This window comes from Myotis daubentonii, chromosome 11 (genome assembly GCF_963259705.1).
Source record: "Myotis daubentonii chromosome 11, mMyoDau2.1, whole genome shotgun sequence".
In the NCBI taxonomy this organism is placed as follows: Eukaryota; Metazoa; Chordata; class Mammalia; order Chiroptera; family Vespertilionidae; genus Myotis; species Myotis daubentonii.
Window position 1 is genome coordinate 54,526,819 of NC_081850.1, and position 25,962 is coordinate 54,552,780.

At 52.5% G+C, this 25,962-nt stretch overlaps 1 protein-coding gene across 19 annotated transcripts in view; it reads right to left on the reverse strand.

Moving 5' to 3' along the window:
- Positions 1-25,962, reverse strand: part of SHB (SH2 domain containing adaptor protein B) — a 124,930-nt gene that overhangs the window by 23,331 nt on the left and 75,637 nt on the right. For 2 of the 19 annotated variants that reach the window (XR_009447671.1, XR_009447672.1), the window contains exons 3-6: positions 22,748-22,963; positions 7,141-7,312; positions 5,779-5,815; positions 1,280-1,399 (exon numbers count right to left, since the gene is read on the reverse strand). Coding sequence is in view for 12 of the 19 variants with exons in the window: in XM_059657399.1 (XP_059513382.1) it covers positions 1,666-1,875; positions 5,779-5,815; positions 7,141-7,312; positions 22,748-22,963 (635 nt within the window). In the remaining 7 variants the exon portion in view is untranslated. Of the gene's footprint in view, positions 1-1,279; positions 1,400-1,633; positions 1,876-2,199; positions 2,257-2,884; positions 3,193-3,360; positions 5,177-5,778; positions 5,816-7,021; positions 7,053-7,140; positions 7,313-8,994; positions 9,072-22,747; positions 22,964-25,962 lie in introns of those variants that run through there. The other 17 variants (XR_009447669.1, XM_059657401.1, XR_009447670.1 and 14 more) reach the window with 15 other exon arrangements.

Sequence of the window (25,962 nt, forward strand, 5' to 3'; positions counted from 1 at the left end):
CCATGACGAGACGCTCACTACCTACGGAGTCAGTGCTAAGCCGCTCTAATTCCTCATCAGCTCCGACTCTTAGGAAATGTTTCTTCTCACTGAGCTGGAATCTGCTGTCCATAACCCTCCATCTGGGAACCCCGACCACGTCTGCTCCTTCTGCCCTGATGGTTCTTGAAAGACTGGTGGCTCCCACCAGGTCTCCACACATCTTCCCTTCTCCAGGGACGTCCAGGAGTGCCCGTTTCCTGCCAAGCGGCTCTGCAATGTGTCACTGTCCCTCTCAGGGCAGAGCCCAGAGGACTGGGTGGGGTTGGTCCTGAGCAGAGAGCGCAGACCAGTCTCTCCTTGCTGGGCTGCACTGACCGTACTGTCTACATGGCCGGCCGCACACGGGCTCCTGACTTGCATCCCAGCAGCTCTCTTCACCATGCGGCTTCTAAAACCGGCGACTGGAGCAGAGAGGCCTTCACTGCTCCTGGTGCTGTGCTGTCCTGCCTGGAGGGCCTGGGTTTTCATACCCTAATTCTGTCACCACTCTCTATGTGTCCTTGGGGAATACCTCCTCTCTCTCGGCCTCTGTTTTCCTATCAGTAAAATGGGTTTTAGACAATCTGTTGGGTCCCATCTTTGGTTGACTAATGAAACTCTCAACCAAAACGCTCTTTTCTTATGTGGGGGCTGCCTAACCTGACAGCAATGCCTCGTGGGTCAGAAAGACCTGACAGTTTACAGGTCACAGTTTAAGCAGCCACAGGTGCCACCACCAACAGGATTCTTCCCAGCTCTTCCCAGTGTTCCTCACAACCTTTGTAAAATACCAAAAATCAGACTTGTCCAAACAGCAACCTAGAACATAAGCTGGCCTCGAGTCCTGACCCTACAATTTAGGCCAGCCACGTCCCTCTCTGTGCCTCAGTTTCCTCACCTGCAAAATGGGGACAAGCTGCTTTTTATTATCAGAGGGTTGTTGTGAGGTTTGAGAGAGCAGGTATGCTAAGAGCTTCACACAGTCCCTGGCTCAGGCAGATGTGAACGCGATCCCTGGTTATTCAATATAAATCCTAGGAAGAGGCCCCTCCTCTTCTGGGGAGGCAGAAGCAGAACATAAAGACGCCTCAGTATCCCAGGGGGATAAGATCAAATTGAAAAACCCAGGCTTGAAGTATCTCGTGCTGGCAAGTTTCCCGGGGGGACGCCGGAGGGTCTTTCTGCCACAGACTCAAGAGCGGCTGCGCTCCGCTGGAGGCTGCAGAGAAGAGCTTGGGGGTGACGAGGCTGTACTCACTTCAGGGACAGGGAGTAGTCGTGCTTGCTGGTCTGGCTGTTCCGGACGAGGTAGCTGCACTCCTTGCAGAGTCGCAGCAGGTTCTCAGCCTCTCCTCTGCTGATGGCTCCGTGATACCATCTGGGGAGAAGGGAGAGGGTCAGAACCCTAGGACAGGACCCCACAGCTGACACCCTGAATTCTGCTCCTCCTCGAGGAGGCTCAGCCCCTTAGAAGGCAGCTGGCACGGCCAGGGCCTCCTTGTTATAAAGCAGGTGCGTTTGTGCACTCATGCCCAGTCATTCATAGGCTTTTGCCGAGTGCCTGCTGCCTGCCAGATCCTGGGGAGAGGACAGTGAACAAACCCACAGTCACCTCCCTCACGAAGCAGACATCTAGTGCAGGTGCTACGGAGGAGATAGAGCAGGGCTGTGTGGTCTGGAGCTCTCGGTAGGGACGGCTGTTTTAGGCAGTGGCCACGGAAGCCTCCGGACAGAGTGACATTTCAGCGTGGGCCTGAAGGAGGTGCTGGAGGAAGCCCGAAGGACAGCAGCTGGAAAAGAGCATTCTGGCAGAGGGATGGGCAGCAAAGGGAGAGGCCAAGGCGGGAGTGCCTGCTGGGTTTTGGAAACAGCAAGGAGGTCAGCGTGGAGTGAGGCAAGGGAGGGGGTGGGGGTCAGGATGAGGCCCAGGAGGCCATGAGGCAGGGTCGGGTCTGGGGGCCTTGTGTGCAATGTGAGGCTTCTGGCTTTCTCCGTCCAAGTGACCCCAAAGCCATAGCGGGTGCTGACAGGAGGGACAGGTGTTGACTCTGAGACATCTGCAGGACAATGACCAGTGCTCGTCACTCAGGAGGGTGGCCACCCCACTGCTCCAGCCGCATGAATCTGGCATTGACCGGGCACGAGGGGATCCAGCATCACTGCTTCTGGACACCACGTGGCTGAGTGGCCGAATCAGAAGGAGGGGTGCAGAGGCTGGTGGCCTAACGCCCCCAACTGCAGGACAAACGGGGAAGAGTTGAGAATGGAAAGGCTGAAGGTACAAATTCAGTGGAAGAGTGAGACCCTAAGACGCCAGTTAGTGGGCATACTCAGAACACATCTGGAAGGTGGTGAGAGAAGGGGCCAGGAAGAGAACCAGAGGTGCTGGACAAGGCGGGAGCAGGCTCCGGCTGCAGAGGCACATATGGTTGGTCACTGGCCAGCCAGGTGGTCTGGGGCAAGCGGCTTAGCCTGGCTGAGCGTTGGTTCTCTATCAAGTTAGGATCCCTCCACCCCTGTTTTGGGGCTAAAGATTAAATGGGATGATGCATAAAAGGACTTATGCAGAGCCTGGGATGGGATGAATTTCTATGAATGGCAGCCATGAGCATCAGCAGAATGAGGCTGAACTTGCAGATGGCCCTGGGGAACTTCCCCAGCGATCGTATTCCTGGCTGCTGCCTACCCCGGAGGCTGCATTTTGAATTCCCAGGTGTAAGCGGGATGCTGCCTCCTGGTCCTGGCTACGCCATGAGTGCCCTGCCAGCAGCCCTGAGCGTTTGGGTACAGACATTCTCTTAGAGAAACATTGCCTTTCACCGTTCACTTCCTGCCATTCGCAAAGCAGTGCTCTGAACAGGAGCAGCAGTGCTGATGATGTAATTATGAACAAAAGGAACCCCAACCAGCTTCAGGAACGCAAGGACTGGAGAGCAGGTATGAGGAGCGTGTGACTGAGTCACTGACTGCCCAGGAGATGACCACTCACAGGTCAGCCCTGGGGCTGGACACTCGGAGGGGAGACTGGCCCAGGGAAAAAGCAGGGAGTGTGCAGACCTCAGAGCCGCCTTCCTTTCTAAACTGGCACAGAAATGCGGGGGAACGTGAAGTTGGGGCTGCACTGATCAAACACTTCAGAGGCGTGAAGGCTCAGGTGTGCTTCAGAAAGGCCTGTCGTTGGGAGAGACAGACAAGGATGGCGCTGACTTTAGAAACAAGAGTTAACAGTTGGGAAGATTGTTTTCTGGGAAATTTCACCTGTGTAACACACCCCCAGTGAGCTGACAAAAACTGTTTTATTAGGAAAATAGGCTCCAGTCATTTGAAGCAGGTGTCCTCAGGGAAGGCCTGGAAGTGCTGCCTGCTGCCCGTCCCGCCCGGAGCAAGGAGCAAGCGGGCTCTAGGGAGGTGGTGGCGGTCGGGCCTCTCAGGGGAGTAAACAGGATAAGCTGCTGGTTCCCTCCTGGGCTTCTCCAGCTGCTCCGAATGGAGAGAAAGGCAGGGAACTCAGTGGAGGCTCAAGGAGACCCAGGCAGAGTGTGGGAGAGAAGGGCACTGAGGGGGAAGCCACTGGCCAGGAGACAGGATGGGCCCGAGTGGTCTTGAAGGGGGCTGGGGCCAACTACTGGCCCTGAGCTGGCTCTGCGGGACTGAAAAGAGAATCCAGGCAGAGGACATCTTGGGGATGTGCTGGACTCAGTGGAACTGGCCCATCAGGTCAGAACCACAGGAGTTAAGGTCCAACCATCGCCATCCAGCCCATCCAATATCCATTAGCTCATCCAGTATTTACTCACCACTCACTCCATCCTTGATCTCGTGGGGCTGATACAGGGAGAAGGAAAATCAACAAAAAAATTCAGGAAAGGATTTCAGACAGTGCTAAGAGCTATGTAGGAATACTGGGGGTGTGGGGGCTGGAGTGTACTTTAGAGCGAAGGCAGCTTCCCGGAAGATGACATTTGACCTGAGACTCTCCATTGTGAAAGGAGCCAATCATGTAAAGGGCCAAAGAAAACACGCTTTCTGTAGAGGAGCTAGCAAGGGCCCAGGTCCCAAAGTAGGAATGAGCTTGGGATGCTCACGGAGCAGCAAGGATGGTCCGGAACTGTGAGCCTGGAAGTGGTACTGGATGAGGGTGGAGAGGCCTTGTGGGCCAAGAAAATTAGTCCGAGTTCCTTCTAAGTGTAGTGGAGGGCAATGAGAGTTTTAACCAGTTAACTACCACGCGTCCAAAACGGGAACCATCCTCACACGTGACGAAATTTTGAATTTAATTGCACCTATAGATGCTTATGGCGTTCAGAGGGTCAATCTGAGATTGTTACTTGCTCTGGATGATCTTACGAGATCAACCAGGCTACCTGAGGAGGGACCAGAGGGGAAGTGAAGCAGGACACAAGTCAGGAGACTTCCGCAGTGGTCGGAGGGAGGTGGCCATGGAGATGGGAGGACAGAACAGATGGGGGCTGTATTTTGGATGGATAATTGGCAGAACTTACTGGTGCATTAGATGCTGATGCCAGGCAAAAGAAGATGACTCCAGGTTTGTGGCTTGAGCAACCAGCCACATGTTACATGTGGTGCTATTTATGGAGGTGGGGAAGCTGGGGGAAGCATGTCTAGGAGATGATGAGGAGCCCAGATCCAAACACGTTAAATTTGAGATGCCCATTCGTCAGCCAGGTGGAGATGCCAAGAAGGCAGCTGGATGTGGGAGTCGTGTGTTCTGAGAGAAGTGTGGGCTGGGATGTGCGCTGGTGAATCACCACCAGATCCTGAGCCCCGGACAGTCCATCCTTCAGGTCAGGCTGAGGTGAGGAGCCAGCAGCCAGGGAGGCAGGAGAAAAACCCGGAGCAGAGTGTCTGCAAAGGCGGGAGCTGGCTACTCTGCTGGCTGCCCTGGAGGACAGAGGCCGTCACCTGGTGACTGGGCAGGAAAGGGGAGCAGACTGTGGTGGATGAGAGAGAAGGGGAGGTGACGAAAGGGAGAGAGAAAGTGCTGGCAGCTCCGTGGGGACTCCGTCCATTCAGCAGACAGTATTTATGAGCACTCATGATGTGCCAGGCACCGTTCTGCACACTGGGAGGAAACAGTGGTGACCCTAACAAGTTCCAGCCCTCACGGAACGTATGTTCCCAACACGGGCAGGAGCTAGAGAGGATCAAGATTTTATTTATTTACTTTTAAGAAGTTTGTTTTAAAGAGAAGTTCACGAATAGAACATGTTTATGTGCTGATGGTAATCATCATGCAGGGCAGAGGCGGCTGTGGGTTGCCTCCAGGAGGTGCGGGAGAGGGGTGTCCCCTGAGCAGCTGAGCAACTCTTCCACCGTCCCAGGAAGGAAAGCAGATGTGTGACTGCCCCTCAACAGCCCTGAGGACAGCCCCCCTCCAGTGTGTCAGCCTCCGCCTCCCCTCTTCCCTGTGCCTTCTAAACACTGAGGCATCATCAGTCAGGTGTGGGATTAGGCGATCCTCTCTGTCTGGGTCACTGGGCTGTGCTGATATGGGACTTTACCTGAGCACACCTCTTGGTGATGAGTCAGGGCCTTCACAGACCAGAATAATCCTGGGAAGAAGAGATGATGGGGGAGGGAGAGCTAGCCTTGACTCTGAACTTGGCCAAGGGCCTAGTCAGGCGGGAACGGGAAAGGAAAGAGGACAGAACTGTCTTTGAGGGCCCCAACCTGTCGAAAGCTCTGCAAGAGGGGTGGAGGGGGGAGGGTAGGCTGGGCTGCTGACCCCATACAGACCTGGGTGAGGATGCACATTGAACAGCTCCTGGCATCTCTGGATCATATTGTGTTTGTTGATTAAAAAGTAAACAGTTTGATCAGACATAAGCAAAACCTGCCGCCCAATCTGCATGTCTATGAGAAACGGTGAACACAACGCTCCCCGCACCCACGTGCTCAGTACAGCAGGCTCAGAGGCTGCAGCCTCCCGAGGATCGCACATGCTTAAAAAAGGCACCCGAGCACATGACATCATCGGAAAACCCTGCATCCTGCTCACCGGGCCAGCATTTCCTGTGAGGGATACACTGTCGGCTGTGCTGAGACCAGAATTCCCTGGGCGGAGACTGATACAGTTCGTGATCTTATAAGGAACCAGCTTGGTGTCAGCTAATCTCTTGGCGGACTGGACTGAGTGCCTGCTCTGTGCCAGGCGTGTGCTAAGGGTGGGGGCAAGAGTGTGCATGAGGAGAGGGAGTGAGGGGAGAGTCACAGTGCTGGAGTTCAAATCCTATCTCTGCACTGGAACCCTGGGAGCCTACAAAGGCTCTGCCCTGCTTGGAGTTCCGATGTTCTCATCTGTGCAATGGGGATGATAACCCATTTATCACACATTTGCTTGTTAAGAGGATAATACACCTGATGGTACCAGCACAAGATCCAGGACCTGCTTTATCATGTTCCCGGAGACCCTCACTGTAGTTCAGGTATGTGGAATGCTGAGAAAAGGAGAATGCAGTCTGGGGCAATTCAGCGTGAGGGGCAGGATTGGGAGGTGGGACTTCATGCAGGTGATGGGAAGCCACTGAAGGTTTCAGAGCAGATCAGGGGCCTGTTCACATTAAAACCCTGGCAGAGAAGGGAGACGATCATCATGGTCAAGGGGAGGACAGAAACCAGAAACGGGCCTTACCAGCAGTGTTAGGGGAAGTGAGCAGGCAAAGGGGCTGTGAAAACCCAAACCAAGAGTGTCAAAGCCTGCACGAATACCAGGCAGATGTGGGGCAACAACATCACAAGCTAGAAAATAAATCTAATTTACAAGTAGGGGCGGGATTTGGTATACATTTAGCTACTCAAAAACTCATGTGATGTAGGAGGGCGGAGTGAACTGTGTCCCTCTTACTAGTCCTCAGAAGTAAGGGAGAGGATGCCGTGTGGACGGAGAAAGCACCTGCCACTGACCTTATGGTGGCCTTGACCTTCCGTGGGCCTCAACATGCCCATCGGTATGTGGAGGCAGGGTAGGGATGTGGACTGAAAGACCCCTGGAGCACTAACATTTTCTCAGTCTGTGAGTTTTTAAAACAAGATAAAGAAAGGGAAGAGCAGTGACTATGAGCTGGGAGCTGAGGTTGGGCTCTGCCTCTGAGAACTTACATTTGCTTCTCCAGTGGGACAGCAGGATCCACTCTTTCTCCCAGGATCCCACAGAACTCGGGGCTCCCATGCTTGATGGGCTTGAAGCCCCCTCCAGGAGCTCGAAGCTGGCGCCGCCGGTCCCGGGAAGGCGAGGGGGATGACTGTCGTTTCTCGTTGCCATTAAACTGGGCTGTGGAGAGAGAGTGCACAGTTACGGGAGCTTGGCCTGAGGAATTCCAGGAGCGGGGCGGGGGGGGGGGGGGGGGGGCGGGCATAGTGAGGTAAGAGTCGACTGACTGTTCTCCTTGGGGCTTTGCAATTGGCAGAAGGAAGAGCTCCAAGCAATGAGCACACATGGCTCTCAGGATGTGGACTTCCTAAGACAGGGCACAAAGGTGCTGTTAAAGCCAGGCAGCACTTCCATGGGGCTAGTTAAGTTTGCAGAAGCCACTGAGCTCAGCCTTATCCCCAAAGGAAACCCCTGCAACCTCCAGCCAGGAGGAGGGACCCAGCATTCCTGCGTGGGCTCAGTCCCCTGGACAGTTCTCAGGAAAGAAAGTTATTCCTCATTTTGTGCCAAAAACCTGCCTCCAAGTGGCTCCTCTCCTCCCAGTCTCCCATCCCACCAGTGCTGCAAAGGCCACACTGGCCCCCCTTCTTCTGGGACAACCCTACAAGAGTTGCAGTCAGAGTCATGTGGCATCCCCCGGTCTGCATCTCTTCACTCTGTCCCCTGTGTGGGTCCTACACAGCCAGACCTGCCCTGGGCCCAGCCCCCAGGTAAGGCCGGACAGTGTCCATCACGGGGGACAGGCCCCTGCTGGGCCTGTGGGAGCATCGTTCACCCCCGTGGGCTTGGGGAAGATGACCCTGGAGACAATGCACAAAGAGCAGAAAACACTGAGCTGAAACGAGCTGCTGGGAGGATTCCTGGAAACCAGCAAGTCCACTTTGCATGTCTCACTTTGGGCCTCAGTTTCCTCCTGAGATGAAATAGGGATGATGATGGTGCCTACCTCATGGGGTTGTTGTGAGGATTCAGCCACGTGTGCCATGTCGTCTGTGCTGGGTCAGTATTATTTTGCATCCATATTTTACAGGTTTTTATTATCATGTCTGCTCAATGTGGACACAGTACTGGTCACCTCACGTAAGCTACTGAACTGATCTGAGTCCTCTCCTAAGCCTGCCCTGGCCAGCTGGGAGCCTTGGCTGTCACTCAACCTCTCTGAGGCCCCATCTGCTCCATCACCAGGCTGCTGTGATGACCAGATGAGGGAATACATCCTAAGGGCCTGGCACACGCAGAGTGCTGAGTAAACTGGGCCGGGGCCTGCGAAACAAGGTTCCCAAAGCTGTGACTAGCTGCTGGCCATGGCCAAACAACACACGTCTTCGGCCAAGCGACACACTCCCCTCCCACCAGCAAGCAGAGGTGGCGAGCGGCCCTCTGACCCAGCAATCAACCTCATTCACGGGAGGGAGGCGGTGGGAAAACCCCGCCTGTCTGTGGCGACTGAGGTCTATGGGGACCGAGGATGGGAACGAACTTGTCCTATGACAGAAAAGGTTATCCGTCAGGTCTGTGGAGCACTTCCATCCCTCCAACACTCTTCTCTAGTAACCACTGAGGAAAACAGCAGGAAGGGAGGCTCCTGCCACGCATGTCAGACCACATGTGTGTGGTCACCCTCAGGCTGCAGCGGGGCCCACAGGCCATCCGTTCACCCTCTCACTTCTAAACACTCATTCACATGGGCCCAGCACACGTCAGGGCTGGGGAACAGCGGTGAGCGAGAGAGCTAGCCCTGCTGTGGAGCTCAGAACCTCGGTGAGGAGACAAACAATAAATCAGTCAGACCCCCAGCTCACCAACTGGTGGTAAGTGCGTTGGAGAAACGAAAGCAGGGCAGGGAAGGCCTCTCGAAAGGTGACATCTGAATGAATTCCTGAGGGAAAGGAGGGACGAGCCATGAAGACATCTGCCTGCAGGAAGGGCATTCCAGGCAGAGGGAAGAGCAAGTTCAAGGGCCCTGAGGTGGGAATATGCCTGGGTGTTGGAGAAGCAACACAGCTGGGAGGGCTGCGGGGGAGTGGGGGTGAGGGGAGGCGAGTGGGAGGAAGCAGAGCTCAGCGGGCCTTGGGAAGGACTTTGGCTTTATTCTGAGAGAAAGGAGAGCCATTCTGATGTTTTGATGGGAAGGTTTTAACCTGGCACTTTTATAACAGAATTGCTGTGCTGAAAAGAGATAGAGGGCAAAGGGCCTATGGGAACTCACTGTACTTTCTGCTCAATTTTGATGTGAACCTAAAATTGTTCTTTAAAAGAGTTTATTTAAAAAAAAAAAAAAGCGAGATGGAGGGGGAGCACAGGGAGAGCAGCGAGGAAGCTACTATAGGAGGGGCTGGCCTTGGAGCTGTGCATGGAAGTGACAGAGGGTGTCAGAGCCTGGCTGCGCTCTGCAGGCAGGGACAGCGGACCTTCCCGCACTCAGTGTGGAGTGCGAGAAAAAGAGGAGACAGCAGGCTTTTGGCCTGAGCGCTGGAAGGATGAGGCTGGCATTATCCAGGACGGGGAAGACACAGAAAACTCTAGGCTTCGTGAGTAGCTGTGATGTCAGGACTGGCAGCATGGAGCAGGGACAGAGAGAGGACTGCTGGGGTCCCGCCCTGCTCTCTGGCCACAGTTCTGTCCTGTGTCCACCCTCAGGCACAGATAAGACAGCAATGACCTCAAGGCCCCTCTAGGCTTTCATAGAGGTGGTGAGGGGGTAAAGCCCAGAGCTGGGGCCTTGTCACACGTGTCACTATGGGCCCCTCCCTGGCTTCCCAGCAGCCCGCGTCTCCCATCAAAGTTCCTGCTGAACCACACCAGCCCTCATGGCAGTCAGTCAAATGGGGTATATAGTTTTTTGAGGAGAAGGGTGAGGAAGAGGTGAAGCAGGTTCTGAGCTTGCAGAGCCCTGTAGGAGGGGCTGGCTAACCATGGGATCAGGCAGACAAGAAGGGGCCTGGTCAGAGAACCCCTTTCAAAAGAGCTGGGACTTGATTCTTAGTTAAATCAATAAATTCAATTCTCAGACTGGGTTTTAGAATCAGTCCTCTATAACTGCTGATGGAGGGTTTGGGGCAACCCTGGAGGCAGGGAGACCAGCTAGGCGATGGCGAGGCCAGGGCCCTGTGTAATGAATGCCCCATTGAGATGGAGATCTGGGCACAGCAGGAGATGGGGTCAGGGGCATGGGACCATCTAGTGCAGTGGTTCTCAACCTTCCTAATGCCCCGACCCTTTAATACAGTTCCTCATGTTGTGGTGACCCCCAACCATAAAATTATTTCCGTTGCTACTTCATAACTATAATTTTGCTACTGTTATGAATCGTCATGTAAATATCTGATATGCAGGATGTATTTTCATGTTACAAATTGAACATAATTAAAGCATAGTGATTAATCACAAAAACAATATGTAATTATATATGTGTTTTCTGATGGTCTTAGGCGACCCCTGTGAAAGGGTCGTTCGACCCCCAAAGGGGTCGCGACCCACAGGTTGAGAAACACTGAGCTAGTGCCTCTCCACCATGCCTTCCCTTTCCTCTGCTCTCTTTCTGGTTGTCAGGAATGGAGAGGAGGGAGCAAGCTAAGGGGCATGGTGTGGGGAGGGTCTAGGTGAGAGACGGAGGCTCTTGTTTACTTTTGCCACCTGCAGAGGAGAGGGAGGGACCATATAAATGGCAAGGCATTTTCACCTATGACAACCTGGGGCTCCACTGGCTAAAATAAGAACTTTAGTATTTCTGCCAAAATAAATTCCTACTACACACCTCCTGGCACAGCAACTGAGAAGAGAGGCACAGAGCATGGAACATAGGCTGGGGAAGAAACCCAAGCTCTTCAGAACCAACAACTTGGCTAACTGTCCAGCCTCAGATCTGACCACGCCCCCTTCCAGGAGGATCACTCACCATGCCCAACCCTCCACTGAGCTGTATCAACCTCTCCACCTGACTGATTCCACCTGCCCTTCAGGGGTCACCTCTTCCAGGAAGCAATCCCTGACCCCAGACTAACCCTGATTTAAACGATGGTATCCTAATCGCCAGTTTCCCCTTCTGGCTCCCCAGGAGCCCGAAGGCAGGGGCTGTACCATACCTGCCCCAACCGCCAAGCCTAGCCCATGCCTACGACATAACAAGTGCTCAACAAAGGACTGAAGAAACTTAATAAGCTGTTGTTTCACTTTATTGGGGGGGGAAAATATCAGTTTTCTGACCAAATAAATTGGATACAACCTAATAACATCCTAGTCAACACTGTAATTCCCTGCTGAATTAATTTATACGTTTGCGTGCAAGCTTAATAATATAGCCACATATTTTAGAGAGAACAGGTGGTGATGAATGACAGGCTTAATTAGGCAAATCATTTCACCTAAAATAAAAATATACAAACTCCAAGTGTAGTGATTCAGGAGCAAAAGAAAAAAACAACACACGCGTTGAACTGAAGCTCCAAACACGACTGACTGCCTTCATTCCTTCTAATTAAGTTTGTCTTTAATCTGCAATTTAAAATGGCAATTCTTTTAATCTAGTGACTTTCTGCAAAAGATAAAGGAAGACACAGCCCTCAAAAGAATATGTGCATTTAGAGAAAAAAATATGCCACCCCGTAGAGCTGTTTAGAATGACAGGACCTAACTAATCCCACCTAATTAATCCCACCTGTAGGCAAATTACACATTCTGCAGGAGGAAGGGGTCAGGTGGGCAGGACCAGACCCAGCGGCAGCAGGAGCGGCAGCAGGAGAGGGAGAGGAGCCTGGTGAACGGCTCCCCCAGCCTTTTTCTCCAGGGCAGGTGACAAGGCCCCTCTGTGATGCCGGCAATGTCCTTCCAGCAGTTGTGGTCTGGTGACAGGCCTCATCCTTTAGACCCAGCTCAGGTGCCCCTCACATTCCAGGAGGCCTCTTACTCCTGCTCTATCCAGGTTAGCTTCCAACGCTGTCCCCTTCCTACTTATTCAGTAACGTCCTCACTTAACATCACTGACAGTTTCTGTGACTTTAAGCAAAACGAAGTATAACAAAACCAACTTTGCCACAGGCTAATTCATTTAAACGAGAGTTCCTTCGGCATCATTATAATGACACAATGTTCAGGGAAAGGGCGTTATTCGAGGACCTGCTGTATTCTAGATTTTATACCAACTGGCCCTGAAGTTCGGTCACTGAAAATGAGGGAAGAGGGTGTCCCAGGCACCCGCTCTAACCCTCCAAGAACCCTGCCACCCTATGGGTAATGGGTGAGGCCTCAGAGGAGGTGAGGAAAACTCCTCCAGGTTCTCAAAGCTCAGGGGGGACCGAGGCCTGAGCCCAGGCCTGTGGGTCACCAGGGGCAGGCTTACCCCACTCCAGGTCCGTGCCCCGCCCCCCCATGAAGACACAGGCAGGGTCAGTCATGCAGGGCTGTGCCTCACGAATCCTCTAGACCTGGAGTGACCACTGTTCTGCTCCGGCTGTAGGACACCTAGAAGCTTCCTAGCACGGTACAGAGCCTCCCCTGACCCCACCTGCCCCCTCTGCGGCTCACAGCACTCGGCACTTCTCTTGTAGCCCAGTGGGCACTGACACCAGTGCTCCCCAATCAGCCCGGCCGTTCATTTTATTTCGCTTTTCCCTCTCCTGTCTTGTCTGCCCCTAAATCTACAGCAGCGCTTGGCAGGGAGACGTGCTTAGTAAATGTTTGTTTAGATGAAATAACTGTGTTCCTCCGGGGTCCAGCTCCTCTCTGTTTAGGGTTTAGGGCTGGCCAGGTTCCAAAAAGCCCACGGGCCTCTAAAGCACAGCTCTGCGGGGCTCAGGGGCCTCGCTGCTCCCGGTGCTGGGAGGGAGGGCAAATTCCTCACTCTGGTGCTTGAGGTCCTCAGGGACTTGATGCCAATTTGATACATTTTCTCCTACAAAAACCCTCTGGGTTTCACAACCAGCCCAAGGCCCCAGGCACAAGAATGGCCAGTTCCCAAACCCATCACCACTTTTCTGCCCAGGCCTCGGCTGTGCCTGCCCTCTAGAACCCCTTTCTTCACTATCTGTGTAAGAAGGCCCCAGACATTCTTCCAAGTTCAGCTCCAACGCTGCCTTCTGGGGCAGGTTTCACCCTAGACCCGCAGGCAGAACTCCTTTCTCCTCCTTTGTGCCCTGCAGCTCCTCATAGCAAGACCCCTTTTAGCTCACCCCTGCCCCTCACCACAGGCCTTCACCGCCCTATTGCCTGTGTCCATGGGTTATGCATATATGCACACAAATTCTCAGAATTCCCATTTTTCCGGTGGAGAAACTGAGGCCCAGAGAGGTAAAGCCCCCCTTTCCCCTCCAGTTCAAGAGTTGGCCTCACTCTCCACTAACGCCCCCCCCCCCCCCCCCCGCCCGTGAGTGACAGCTCCAGGTAAGCTGTAAGACAACATGTGGCTCAGCAAATGTTTAGTTTGCATTTTCAGGATCGACAACAAGAGGCCTCTGTGTTCACCTGGGAGACACATGCAGGCCCCAGGGCACCACGCTGCCACATCTTGTGGGTGGTGCCTGGGAACAGAGGTCCTCATTGTGAGGGGAGGCCGCAGTGACTCTCCACAAAGCAGGGCATCGGGAAGCCTGCGAGGCAGGCGCCAGGACATGGACCGGGTTCCAAGAACACAGTCAACTAGAGCCAAGCCTGGGCTGGGGAAGGGGGCCTGGCACTAGGAGGTGTGCCTTCATCCTCTTACCTGTGTCCCAAAGGAAGCATGGACACCACTGCCTGGTGCAAAGACCCTGTCCCAAAGGCTGCTGCTTGGCTACAGGAAATGTAAAGAAAAATCCTGATGAAAATGATTAAATGACCCCAACACAGGAGCCTTTACCTGCGGAAGCAAGCCATCTTTACTGGTATAACTCATTTTACAGATGAGAAAAGCAGGGCTGGAAAAGGGACTGACTTGCCCCAAGTCATCAGCTTGACTTGAACTTGGACTTGAATCCAGGTCTTTTGAATGCCAGAGGCCTCTAATGAGTTCAGCACAAGTCCTGTCTGCAGCACGACATTCTCGTAACAGTGATACCAAAAGCAGCATCACCGAGCTATGCCCTGACTCTCGGCACTTACTGCCTCTATTTTACACACAAAGAAACAGAGGCAACCTGCTCGGATCACCCACAGCAAGTGGCAACATGGGGCTCTACATCTAGACCCCCTGGCACTTGAAATCACGTGCACTCTGGTAGTTCTGGTGAAGAGGCCTGCTAGTGACGGATGCAGTGTCCCCTGACGTTTCACCTGCTCACAGATACTTAGAACCCTCGGCCCCGAGACAGGCTTTCCCCCATCCACAAGCCTCAGAAGGCCTGGAGGAAGCAGGGTGAGCATTTGTGCAAATGAGTTTCCTGGCCAAGGAGCCCCAAAGCCCCGGCCCATCTGTTTATGTTTCTGCTGTTGCCCCCTCCACAGATGGCAGCGAGGGAAGGCAGGAGAGAGAGGAGGGGACAAGCCAGGTGCATGGCTCTCTGCCTGCCACCCACTGGCACACCAGTCTCCCCATCCCCAATGTGGCATCCAGATGCATGGGCAATCCTCAGACAGGCAGGGACACACTCTCTCCCCGGGAATTCAGACCAGAGGCGGCAATCATAGCAGTCAATAGCCACTCAAAAATGCCCCTCCAAGTGCAGGTCCCCGGCCTCATTGGGAGAAGACAGGTGTACAGCATAAAAAATTAATATGAAAACAAACCATCCGTGTGTGAGCAGGCCACATGATTACGTATGTATTGTAGCATCATAAAGAGAACATGGGGTTGGTTTCCCTGAGACCTGAATTATTCAATAAACTTAGCAAATAAGTGTGTGTTCAGTGTGTGCCAGGCATTGATCTAGGTGGGACCCAGGTGTGAACAAGGAGGCAGACTCTCTGACCTCATGGAGCTTAAAAATCTCTATCCACACAAAGATCCCTGATCTGCCAAACAGAAGAGCACAGACATACTGTCAAATCTTCGTTTTTCCACAGAGACAAAGGCACTTAAAGGAACATTTCCATCTATCAGTATAATTAGCAGATGAATCAAAGCTATTAAATGCTAGTGTTTTTCTTTTCCTTTTTTTCTTTTTGGGTTACTAAATGAATTCATTCATAAGTCAAACAGAAAAGCCAACTGGAAAAACCTGTCCCTCAGTAACATATTAGCCAAAGGAAACAAGTGATCCCAGCTCTCTCATTTAACCCCCCCTTTCTCCGCAGACCTGCTGTTCACACGTGTTAAATATTAATTACAACTGTTACTCATTAGTACAGAGCAAAAAGCTCTTGGTACAAACACAATTGTTAATTTCCTTGCAGGCCCAAGGCATTCTGGGAAGCTGTGCAGGAGGCAGGAAGCATCATGGGAGCCCAGGTGGAGCCAATGGAGGAGAAGGTGGTGTTCCCTGGGTGCACCAGGTGAGGGTGGCAGGTCTGATTCCCCGAGGAACCCTCTGCAGAGGCCAAGCCTGTTTATTCCGAGTGCCAGGGGATGAGTCACAGGGCTCAGTGGGAACAGCACGTCTGGAGCAGTGCCTGCCGCACACGTCAGCACTACCAGCTTTGGAGCATTTGTGTTTGATTGTGATAGTGACGAGTCACAGAGTGGGCACAACTGCTTCTGCCTCAACAACGCAAGCCAACTCACAACAGTACAGGTAAAGGGAATGTTCAGACCTGCCCTTCCACACTCGAAGTGTCAGTGCAGCAGTGGAGAGTAAAGGCTTTGCAGTCAGACCAACCCGAGTGCATTAGCTGTGTGACTGTGGGCCAGCTGCTCACCCTCTCAGAGCCTTGTCATCTGTGTAATGACAATGAAACCACACCCACGTTACATGGCTTCCTAGTGTTAACCCTTGCCAGCTTCATAATTGGTGCTCACTAAGTGTTACTATTCTGTCCTTCCTCACCACCCTCCCCCACTTACCTTAATAGGATTATTTTATATCAGCCAACTGAGCTGGCTCAGAGATGACTCACAATTATCTAGGAAACAGACATACCTGGGATCTTACTTTCCTTTTCTTTGCCCTTTTAGCCTCACTTGATGAGGCTGGGAAGGTGTCAGAACTTAAGAGGGTGCCTGGCTAAGAGGTGAACAACAGAGCATTAGCGTCTCCCCCCGTCCTCCAAGCTGACAGTTACAGGTGTGTATCTGTCTGTTCCAGAATAAACCAATGCACACCCATCTAGGATGTGGTAGGAACACAGAGGGGTGGGAAAGGGACTGGTCATGTCAGGAAGGCTTCCTGGAGTAGGTGGCATTGATACCAGCCAAGCCAAGCTGTAACCTCCCCTCCTAACTCCACTCTGACCCCAGCACCTAACACAGTATGTACCGAGTATGTTCTAGGTTCTCAAAGTAAGGTCCCCAGATCAGCAGCATCAGCAGCACCTGGGACCTTGTTAGAATCGCAAACTCTCACTCCTCACCCTAGGACCTATTGAACTAGGAACTCTGGGAGTAGAACCCAGAAATCTGTTTAATGCTTCCTCCAGGTGATTCTGACGAATGCTCTGGGCAAGCCAACTAATCCATTTTGTCACACCCAGGAAACAGTGAATAAAGAATGGAAGACCCAAGTGGCTCATGGTTAGAACTATTGCTGGAGTTGAAATTTAGGATTTTCTACAGAAACATTGCTTTCCACGCCATCTATGCATCTCATTGCCAGGCATAAGTGGAAATGAGCTTCGTAAATGGGTCCTCTGTGCCCTCTAACTACCTCTTTATGCAGTAGTACTGTTTTAATATTAAATTAAATTTTATGTAATACAGCAAGCCTTCCCTGAACACTAACCATTCTCTCATGTGTGTTCCTTTAGGGCTTACCAAGTCTGTTCATTCAGATCTTTCCCCTTCTTATCACAGAGATCCAGCCTGGCAAGGGTTGTGACTATCCCCATTTTACAGATGGGGAAACTAGGACTCAGGAGATTGCAGAATCTGTCTGAGGTCCCACAGACGGTGGGGCTGCATGTGAACAGAGGATTGTCTGACTCCTTCTACTGCCCCATTGACTCCAGATGTGCAAGACACTGTCCTGAGTTTTCTAGGGTAGAGAAACCCACCAAGGAGCTAGTGGGGAAGATAAGACAAGTACCCTAAACAACGAAGTTCAGCAGGAGTCATAGATCTATCTTCTGTCTTTGCTGGGAGGCAGCCCCGTCACTGGCTGAACCCAGGACACTGCCTGAAAAGCAGCTTCAACAGAGACAAACCTTCAGTCGGTGAGTTGCAAATGAAATGACGGTTCTCTAACTGCTCTTGAGGGTGCATTTACACACCCTTCTGTGCCTGGCTCCTCAAGGAAACACTCTGACCACCTGCTTCTCAGAGGTGATTGCAAATCCCATGAAGGATATAGCTTTTAATTTACTCACTGGATGAAAAGGAAATGCTGACCCATCTGAGTGTGGCCTGACTGGCTCTGCTCAGAGGTCTCTAGCAGTTCCTGTCCCCTCTTTAGGCCTCAGTTTCCTTAGCTGGACAAGAGGGAGTGAGAAGCCGTGGTACGAGGGCCCTCCCTGTGCTGAGTGGTGGCAGAGCATGACCAAACCGTGGGATGGCTCTCGTCACTCCCATGCAGGCTCAAACCTCCAGAACTTGGGCTCCTACAGCATCTTCAGTGGGAACCATTCCAAGTGGGAACACCCTCCCCCAGGATGTATCCTACTAGCTGCAAACAAAAGGGGAAATTGGTGCAAGGGTGGTGAAAGGCACGTGACATTTCCTGGGGGCTCTGGGAGGGTGAGGGCTCCGACCATATTTTATGCAGCATCTTGGATAGCAGCAGGGAGCCCAGACATCAACTGGCTTAGGGCTTGGGCACTGGAGTTGGAATTTGCAGGTTTAAATCCCATCTCCGTGGCTGACTAGCTATGGCCCCTGGGCAAGTCATTTCTTCTCTCTGCACCTCAGTTTCCTTACCTGTAAAAGGCGGAAACTAATCTCCTAGAAAGTAGCTGTGAGAACTAAATGGGATAATGCCCACAGAAAGTGCTGAGTGAATGCCAGCACTTTCCTGATGCAGTGCCCTTTAAGCCTCACCAGGACCCTCTGCAGCGGGCACATTTCCAGATGAGGGAGCAGATGCTTCCAGGAGAAGTTCAATCCCTGTCCTCCCAGTTGCTACTTGGATATGTGGCGACACCGTATCTGTGCCACCCTGAGCTTGGTCTGCCTCTCCAGATTATCCACCCAGCTCCTGGGCCCCTCCCTGTGTAGCCACCTCTGGTGCAGGCTCCCTTTGTCCATCCGATGATCTGTGCCACAGCCCAGGGACTGGTCAGATCCTCCACATCAACCAGCGCCACCCTGAGACGATGTGGAATTGCCCCAGGCTGCTCATCCTACCCCACACCAGGCAGGGAGCTCCACAGAGTCCCGTGTGGGCCCAGAGCCGTGTCTGGGGTGGGCAGGAAAGCCATTTCTAGACCCACCTGCCAGTCTCACAATTTGTTGCTGTAAAGTAGGGGTGGGGAACATTGGGCCTGCAGACCGTATAAGGCACAAGAAATCATTTGGTCTGGCCCTGCCAAGGCATTAGGGGTGAGTTAATTAAATGCTTGACCAAATATAGCAGGCTAATTTTTAAGTTGCTAATTTTGTATGGCCCGGGAATGACATTATAGATATCCAAATGGCCCTTGGCAGAGAAAAGTTCCCCACTCCTGCTGTAAAGACTCCCAGGCGGTGAGTGAAGCAGGCTGGGAACTGCGTCCAGCCCGCTCTGAAGGCAGGTGTCTCTGCCCGGTGGGAAGGGAGCTGGCAGGTTGATGGGAGCCACACCACTGCTCTGTGGATGGCGGGCTGCAGCCTGTGGGTGAAACCTGGCAGGGCATCTGTCCTGGGGGCTGGGATCAATAAAGGCCACCCAAGTGGAAGGGGACCCGCTGGGCAGGTCGAAGTTGGGGTGGGTTCTGGCCGAGGCCACACGGTTTCCTGGAGGGACGGCAGGCAACGAAGGCCCAGGGCTTTTGTGAGCTTGTGGCATTTCTCACTCACAGAATTCTGCCAGAGGGGAAGACTGTCCGGGCTAAGAAGCTAGGACCGCCTCACACCCTGCAGTAGCTGTTTTCACGAGAACAGGGAGTGGCAATGGAGCCTCCCCAAGGCTGCAGCCGCCAGAGCCCGGCCGAGACAGGAAGGCTCTGCCTCCACAAAGGCTGGTCTGGAGCTCCTGGCCCAGAGGGCTCCTTCTGTGGAGACGCCAAAGCCCCTCGGAGAAGTGTCTCTTCACGAATGCAAAGCAGGAGTTGGAATCTGCAGGAAGGAGCTCTGCTGCTTCACAGGCTAATCATGGAGATGACTCAGAGGCCTTGCCTTCCCCTGGGCTCTGACCAGCACGCTGGGGTCCTGAGGGGCACAGCATGGCGGCATCCCTGGAGGTGACACAGGCGGGCCTCTCACGGCTGACAAAGCCCCCGGCATCGACCCTGTCTCAGCTGAGCTTTTGCTCAAAAGTTGCCAGCAAGGGGAAGCTTGTTACATACGCTCAGGTGTAACTGAAACCCCTCCTCCTCACCTGGACCCTAAATCCATACGTCTCTTCCTTGGCGGGCCCAGCTTTGCCTTTTGGGGACCTCACACTGAGCACCCTTTGGAAATTTGAGAACACTACCAGGTTCCCTGCCCAGGTGTCCTCATCCAGGCTACACATGAGAATCAGAGAATACAAGGCATAGAAAGAGATGGTGATGATTTTGTCCAGGCAACTTTATCCCTCACAGATGTTCCCCAGCTAAGGATCCTGTACCCCAGGCTGCCACGACCCATCACAGAGCCCCCGAGAGCCCAGAAAAGCTGTGAGGAGCATTTTGAATAGGTTTGTAATAAGGGAGATAGGGCCTAGCCAAGCACTGCCTTGCTCCCTGACTATACCAATGACTTGCGCGCGCACTCTGTCTCTGTCTCTCTCTCTGTCTCTCTCTCTGTCTCTCTCTCTGTCTCTCTCTCTCTCTCTCTCTCACACACACACACACACACACACACACACACACACACACACACTGCTCACCTAGGCGGGAACATTATCCTTCACTCCTGAGCAGCCACACTTCTGGGTTTACAAATGGGACCATGGCAGCACTTTAGTAATCGAGACAGTTGAGCTGCTACAACTCATCCTCATTACCTGATAGGTGGCCCATCTACTCGCACTCCGTCTCCACTCTGGGCTGAAAACAGGAGCTGCTCCTCACTAATGCTGCACCAGACAGGCTCTGTGCACAGACATGGGGAGGGACCCAGCCATGACTGAAGGCCCCGCTCACAGTCCCTCCAGCCCAAGGGAACAGCTTCCTCCGGTGCCCCAGGAATCAGACCTGAGCCAAAAGCTTCTTGGGAAAAGCACTATCGGACACGCTCCAGAGCAGTTCACACAGAGATAAGCGACTCCAAGAGTCGCAGACAGGGGCGTGATCTCAGCCTGTCTCCCATCGCCCTACAGCACTTGTGATACAACTCAGTGACATAAACCAAATCCAGATGGAAGTTGGGTTTATAAGTTTCTGTGGCTCAGAAACTTATTCAGAAGCCTTGTGATCCTTTGTGAAAAACTAAATGCACAGACATTCTAAAACCACTGCTGGGTGGTAGTGGGCCCGTGCTGGCCTGAGAGCCTTCAGAAAAGATGATGTCCGAGAGGGCAAGTGCTTTTCACTTGAACGTGCACAGGAATCCCCTAGCAATCTTGTTAGAACAGGTTCTGACTCTGCAGGTCTGGGATGGGACCCAAGACCTTACAATTCTCACTAGCCGCTGGTCCAGGGGCCACATTTGGAGCAGCGAGGTGCCAGACTAGACTAGAGCATCAAAGGCAGCGCAGCTCCGGGTGACCTGCATGTGCTCAGTCAGGAGAGGGGACGGGTGAGACTCCACACCTGTCTGCAGTGCTAGTTCATGCCACCGGCCCTTGGTATCTGGGAGAGTTGTCACATGAGCTCCTTTAGCCCTTTTATCAAACTGGTGTTTGCAAAGAGCAAGTTCTCGGACAGCACTGGCTCCTTCTAGCTCCTCTCAGATGCAGGAGGAACCTCGCCTCTCATCAGCTATGCTAGGGCACAGGGACAGTCTTTGGATTCCCTTGTGCCGGGGGAAGGAAGGAGACCTGAGATGACCAAGGACCTTCAGCCACACGACTACCTCACCACTGGCTCAGCCAAGTGCTCACAGCCTGGCGGGCGAGACCAGCACCTATGAACAAACTCTACATAGTGAGAGGAATGTCCACCAGGGATGAGTGCAGGAAGCTTGCCAGGCCCGAGAGGCAGAAAGGAAGCCCATGGGATGAGTGGCTGCACCAGGGAAGGCTCACAGAGATGGCGACGTTTGAGCTGAGCCCCAAAGAATGCCCGGGATTTTTCCAGGTAAGAAAGGCATACACAGGCAGAAGGGACAGGATGTGCACAGTGGTACGTCCAGGGAGCTGTGAGCAGTATGTGCTGGAACAGCCTGAACATCATTAAGGGCATTGGAACGGGAGCCTCACTGTTGGGGCCCAAAAAGGGAGGAAGGGTCTAGTTGTGCACGAAAAAAGGAAAGTCCAAGCAATAGAGATTTAAAAGAAATTAAAAATAAAAACTCTCTCTTTATGACCTTCAATGTGGTAAGAATTAGTCATTCAATTCAATGTCTCTTTTTCACATGCCTAAATTTTTAAATGCATAAGTTTCTTTTCTTTTTTTTTTGCGTCTGGCTTTTCACCTCTTAACATCGGACCGGAGCATTTCACTTGGTTGTCATGAACTCTTTGTAAAGAGCACTTTTTAGCAGCTGCACAATATTCCATTCGATCAGCCCCTAGCGGCTGGACATTCAGGTGGTTCCTCATCTTTCAGGCCCATGAGCAATGCCTTTTCTGAACTTTAGATCATAGCCTAGGCATGGATCCCAGGGACTGGAATTAGAATAGAAGGGAATGAACAAGCTCAAGACCTTGAGGCATGTGGCAGACTGTTCTCCAAAAGGATGAAACCAGTCTCAGAGTGGGGCGGAAGGGAGGCACCTGAGTCAGTCCAGGGGCTCTTGGCCAGGGGGCGGGCCAGCCCTAAGGCCAGGATGTGCCCAAGGCCTTGCTCTGTAAACTGGTCCATGTTAAAGCCAGGACTGGAAACGCAGCAGCTCTGGCCGCATACAGGACTAGCAAGCTGTACAACTAGGTGTGGCACTGGGTTCCCTCAGGCCCAACAGGAGACACAGTGCAGATTGGTTTTGTTTTAGTTTCTAAGAAAGTTCCTTCTGAAGTCAGATCTTGGCTTCAGTGCTTTAGAGCATTACAGACAGGACTGAGACAGGGTCAGACAATGAGATTAGCTGGGGCTTCCATGAAGACTGGGGAGACTGGAACTGAGACCCAGGATTTCCTCTTGGCCTGGCCTCCCTCCCCTCCAGGACTCTCATTTTCAAGGGGCTCAGCTGAACTAGAAGCAAGGACAGCCCAACTGGATGACCCAATGCAGCCCTTGGCTTATCTGAGCAGGCAGGGACAGCGCACTGACTCCCTTTACCAAAGACGAGTGTCCAGCGTGGGTCAGTGCCGCCTCTGAGCAGGGCCACTGGCTCCTTACCTGCCAGAGCTGGGATGGTGACCCGGTTCCACTCCCATGGCTGGTCGTACTCATCAGCGGGCCTGTCGTCATCCTGGGGCAGCTTGCTCTCCCGCAGTCGGGGGCTGACTGCACTCTCTGAGTCCGAGTCGATGCTTTGGCCCTCGGGTTCGTAAGGGGTGTCATACAACTGGATGCCTTTGTGCTGGGACCGGACACTTTCCTGCCTCTGAAATTCTGCAGGCAAAAAAAGGAAGCAGAGGTGTCATGGAATTGAAACACACACTTCCTCACCTGGGATCTGCCAGGTGACACCCACAGGGGTTCAGAGCCACCAGCCAAGGAGGTGATGACCGCACAGAAACAGCCCCCTTTTCTGCATTCAATTGTTCCTCCCACCCCTTGAAGGCAGCATCTCTGCTTTCCCCAGGAAAGGTTTCCTCACAAAGATCTCAGGCTCTCAGGCCTGATGAGAGAGGTAGAAGACTCACCGCCTCCATCCCCAGGTTCTCTGCAGTCTCAAGGGCATGGCCCCGACGTGCGCATGATGTTCCAGGTGTGTTCTCACACCAGCCCAGAGCACAGAGCTCTCACCCCCTCGCTTTACAGACCAGTGGAGCCTCCCCCAATAGGACGGTTCTCCATTCTTGGCACTTTCATTCCCCGTCTGAATAACGGAACGATCCTTAAGTTTTCACCCAGCTTGTATATTCATTTCAAAAGACCCAACAAGCCTCCCCAGGGAGCCTGGGTCACCGTTTTTCTCCCCTGCAAAGTGGCTCCTTCCCAGCATTCCCACCTCCCCCAGAGCCTGCCTGCCTCCTAACACACTGAGCACCTCTGAGGGATGTGAGAGCCGGTGTCCATTCCACTTCTGAATAAGGAAGGGAAGCTCTTAGTCTCGTGGGGAGGGTGCCAGCAAGGGCTCCCGTGTGGACTGAGGGGCTACCTCATTCCCGAGAGGCCAGTGGGGGCCAAAGAGGGGTGCAAGGATGCCACAGTCAGCTGGTTCTGAGTCAAACAGAGATGCTTTCCCTGCTCCGATCAACACCCACTGTGTGCAGGGCCCGCACGGGACACAGCGAAGGGAGGGTTTGCTGCAGAGGCTGCTCTTGGGAAACGCATCAGTTCCAGAAGAGATACAATGACCCAAATCACCATGACACTACAGCAAAGGGGCTCCATGCGGGGCCTGTGAGGGTGGAGGCAGGAGCAGAAGACATTTGAACTGACAGCTCTGACAGGTGGGAAATGGGAGAGGGCAGGATTCCCTGGGGTAGGACCAGGGCAAGCCAAGGCGGCGGGGCTGGGGAGAATGCTCCCTGCCTGCTTTCCTGGTGAAGCATAGCACATGTGCCATTTTGACCATTTTGAGTGTATAGTTCAGTGGTATTAAGTATATTCAACCATCACCACCACATCCATCTCCAGGACTTGTTCATCTTCCCAAACAGAAGCTCTGCACCATTAAACAATGGCTCCCCATTCCTCCCTCTCCCAGCCCTTGGTCTCTGTACTTTGATACTTTAGGTACCTCATATAGGAGAATCTTGTGATATTTGTCCTTCTGTGCCTGGCTTATTTCACTTAGCATAATGTTTTAAGGTTCTTCCATGTTGTAGTATGTGTCAGAATTTCATTTCTTTTTACGGCCGAATAATATCCCATTGTATATTTATTCACTGCCCACTTTTGTTGGAGTACTGGGTCCAAGGAGGTGAGAGAGTGGAGGTGAGGTTGGACACAAAAGGGGTGAGGGTCGTGAGAGTGAGTTGTTTAAACATTCTCCAAATCAGAGTTCCAATGGCAGAGAAATACGTAGAATCATACTGACAAAACACACGAGTGATGACACCCTTCCAAGCAAGAGCACTGCTTTTAGGCCAGCTCTTGGGGTGACAGCCGTCCTAGCCCGAGTACAGGCCCTGATACGACAGAAGCCAGCTGAGGCTGTGCCGGGGTCGTCGGTGTGGACCTTACATAACGTTAGGGCAGTACTCCCCAAACTTCATTTAGTCATAAGTTTGCCATTGCTTGAGTACCAACTAGGTTATTATTTACCGTACTTATTTATTCATTTTTTAGAGAAAATAATATTTAAAAAGTAAACCATCATCTAAATAGTTGATAAACATAAAAAGAATGAAGGAGGAGTAAATCGACCAGCCAGGTACCACTGCCCCCTGGGAGGCCGGCCCAAGGCATGCTTTCCCTTGGCTGAACAGGAGATGAGCAGATGCTGGACAGCTGTCAGGGATGCAAGCCCCAGAAAGACAGTTTCTTTGTCACTTTCTCCTTTTAGAGAGAATGAAAAGGAAAAAAAACCTTCTTACAACATGGTTCTCAGGCCACCTAAAATCCTGTCTCCTCTGAGCACATGTCCCATACTTTGGCAAAGCACGCTATATTGTGAGTAAATTTGTTAGTTTTGGGGATGATGCTTCCCTTTCCATGCGGAGTGGGGGTAGGGGGAAGGGGAGGGGAGAAGAGGAAACGAGAAGAGCTATAGAAGGTACAGCCTGGCCCTGGGTCGTGTAGCTCTCAGTTAATTGGAGTATCATCCTGTACACCAAAAGTTGGGTTCAACATTCCAGTCAAGGCACTTACCCAGGTTGCAGATTTAATCCCTGGTTGGGCCCAGTGCAGGAGGCAACTGATCGATGCTTCTATCTCACATCAATGCTTCTCTCTCTCTCTCTCTCTCTCTCTCTCTCTCTCTCTCTCTCTCTCTCATCCCCCCCTTCCTCTCTCTAAAATATATATTTTTTAAAAAAGGTAGAAAGAATCTGGTCAGCTGAAGGTGAAGACCAACTGTAAAGTACTGTAGACAAGCGACATGACCTGCTTTGTAAGGTCACTGTCATCTGTATCACTCCCGCCCTGGTTTCTAAGGAGTGCACTTGCCTCCTGTCTTTGGAGAATTCCAAGCACTGAGGACACCGGGAACACAGCTGATAGGGACTGACCCAGGAAAACCCCTTTCTTCTTCATCCTATTTCAGAAGCAGGACCAGCAGCCACTACTGGGTAAACTACAGTTTACAAAGCACTTTGCATGCGAATCACCATTTGGTCTTGAGCACCACAAAGCAATTCACAGATGCATTTCTGTGGGCCCCTTATTCTCTCCCAAAGCCTGGTTGCAAACAGATATTCAATGAATCTGGATGAGATAAATGAATGACAGCTGACAGCCAGATTTGCCCCCAATTCCAGTTAATTTCCGAAAGTCCCCGA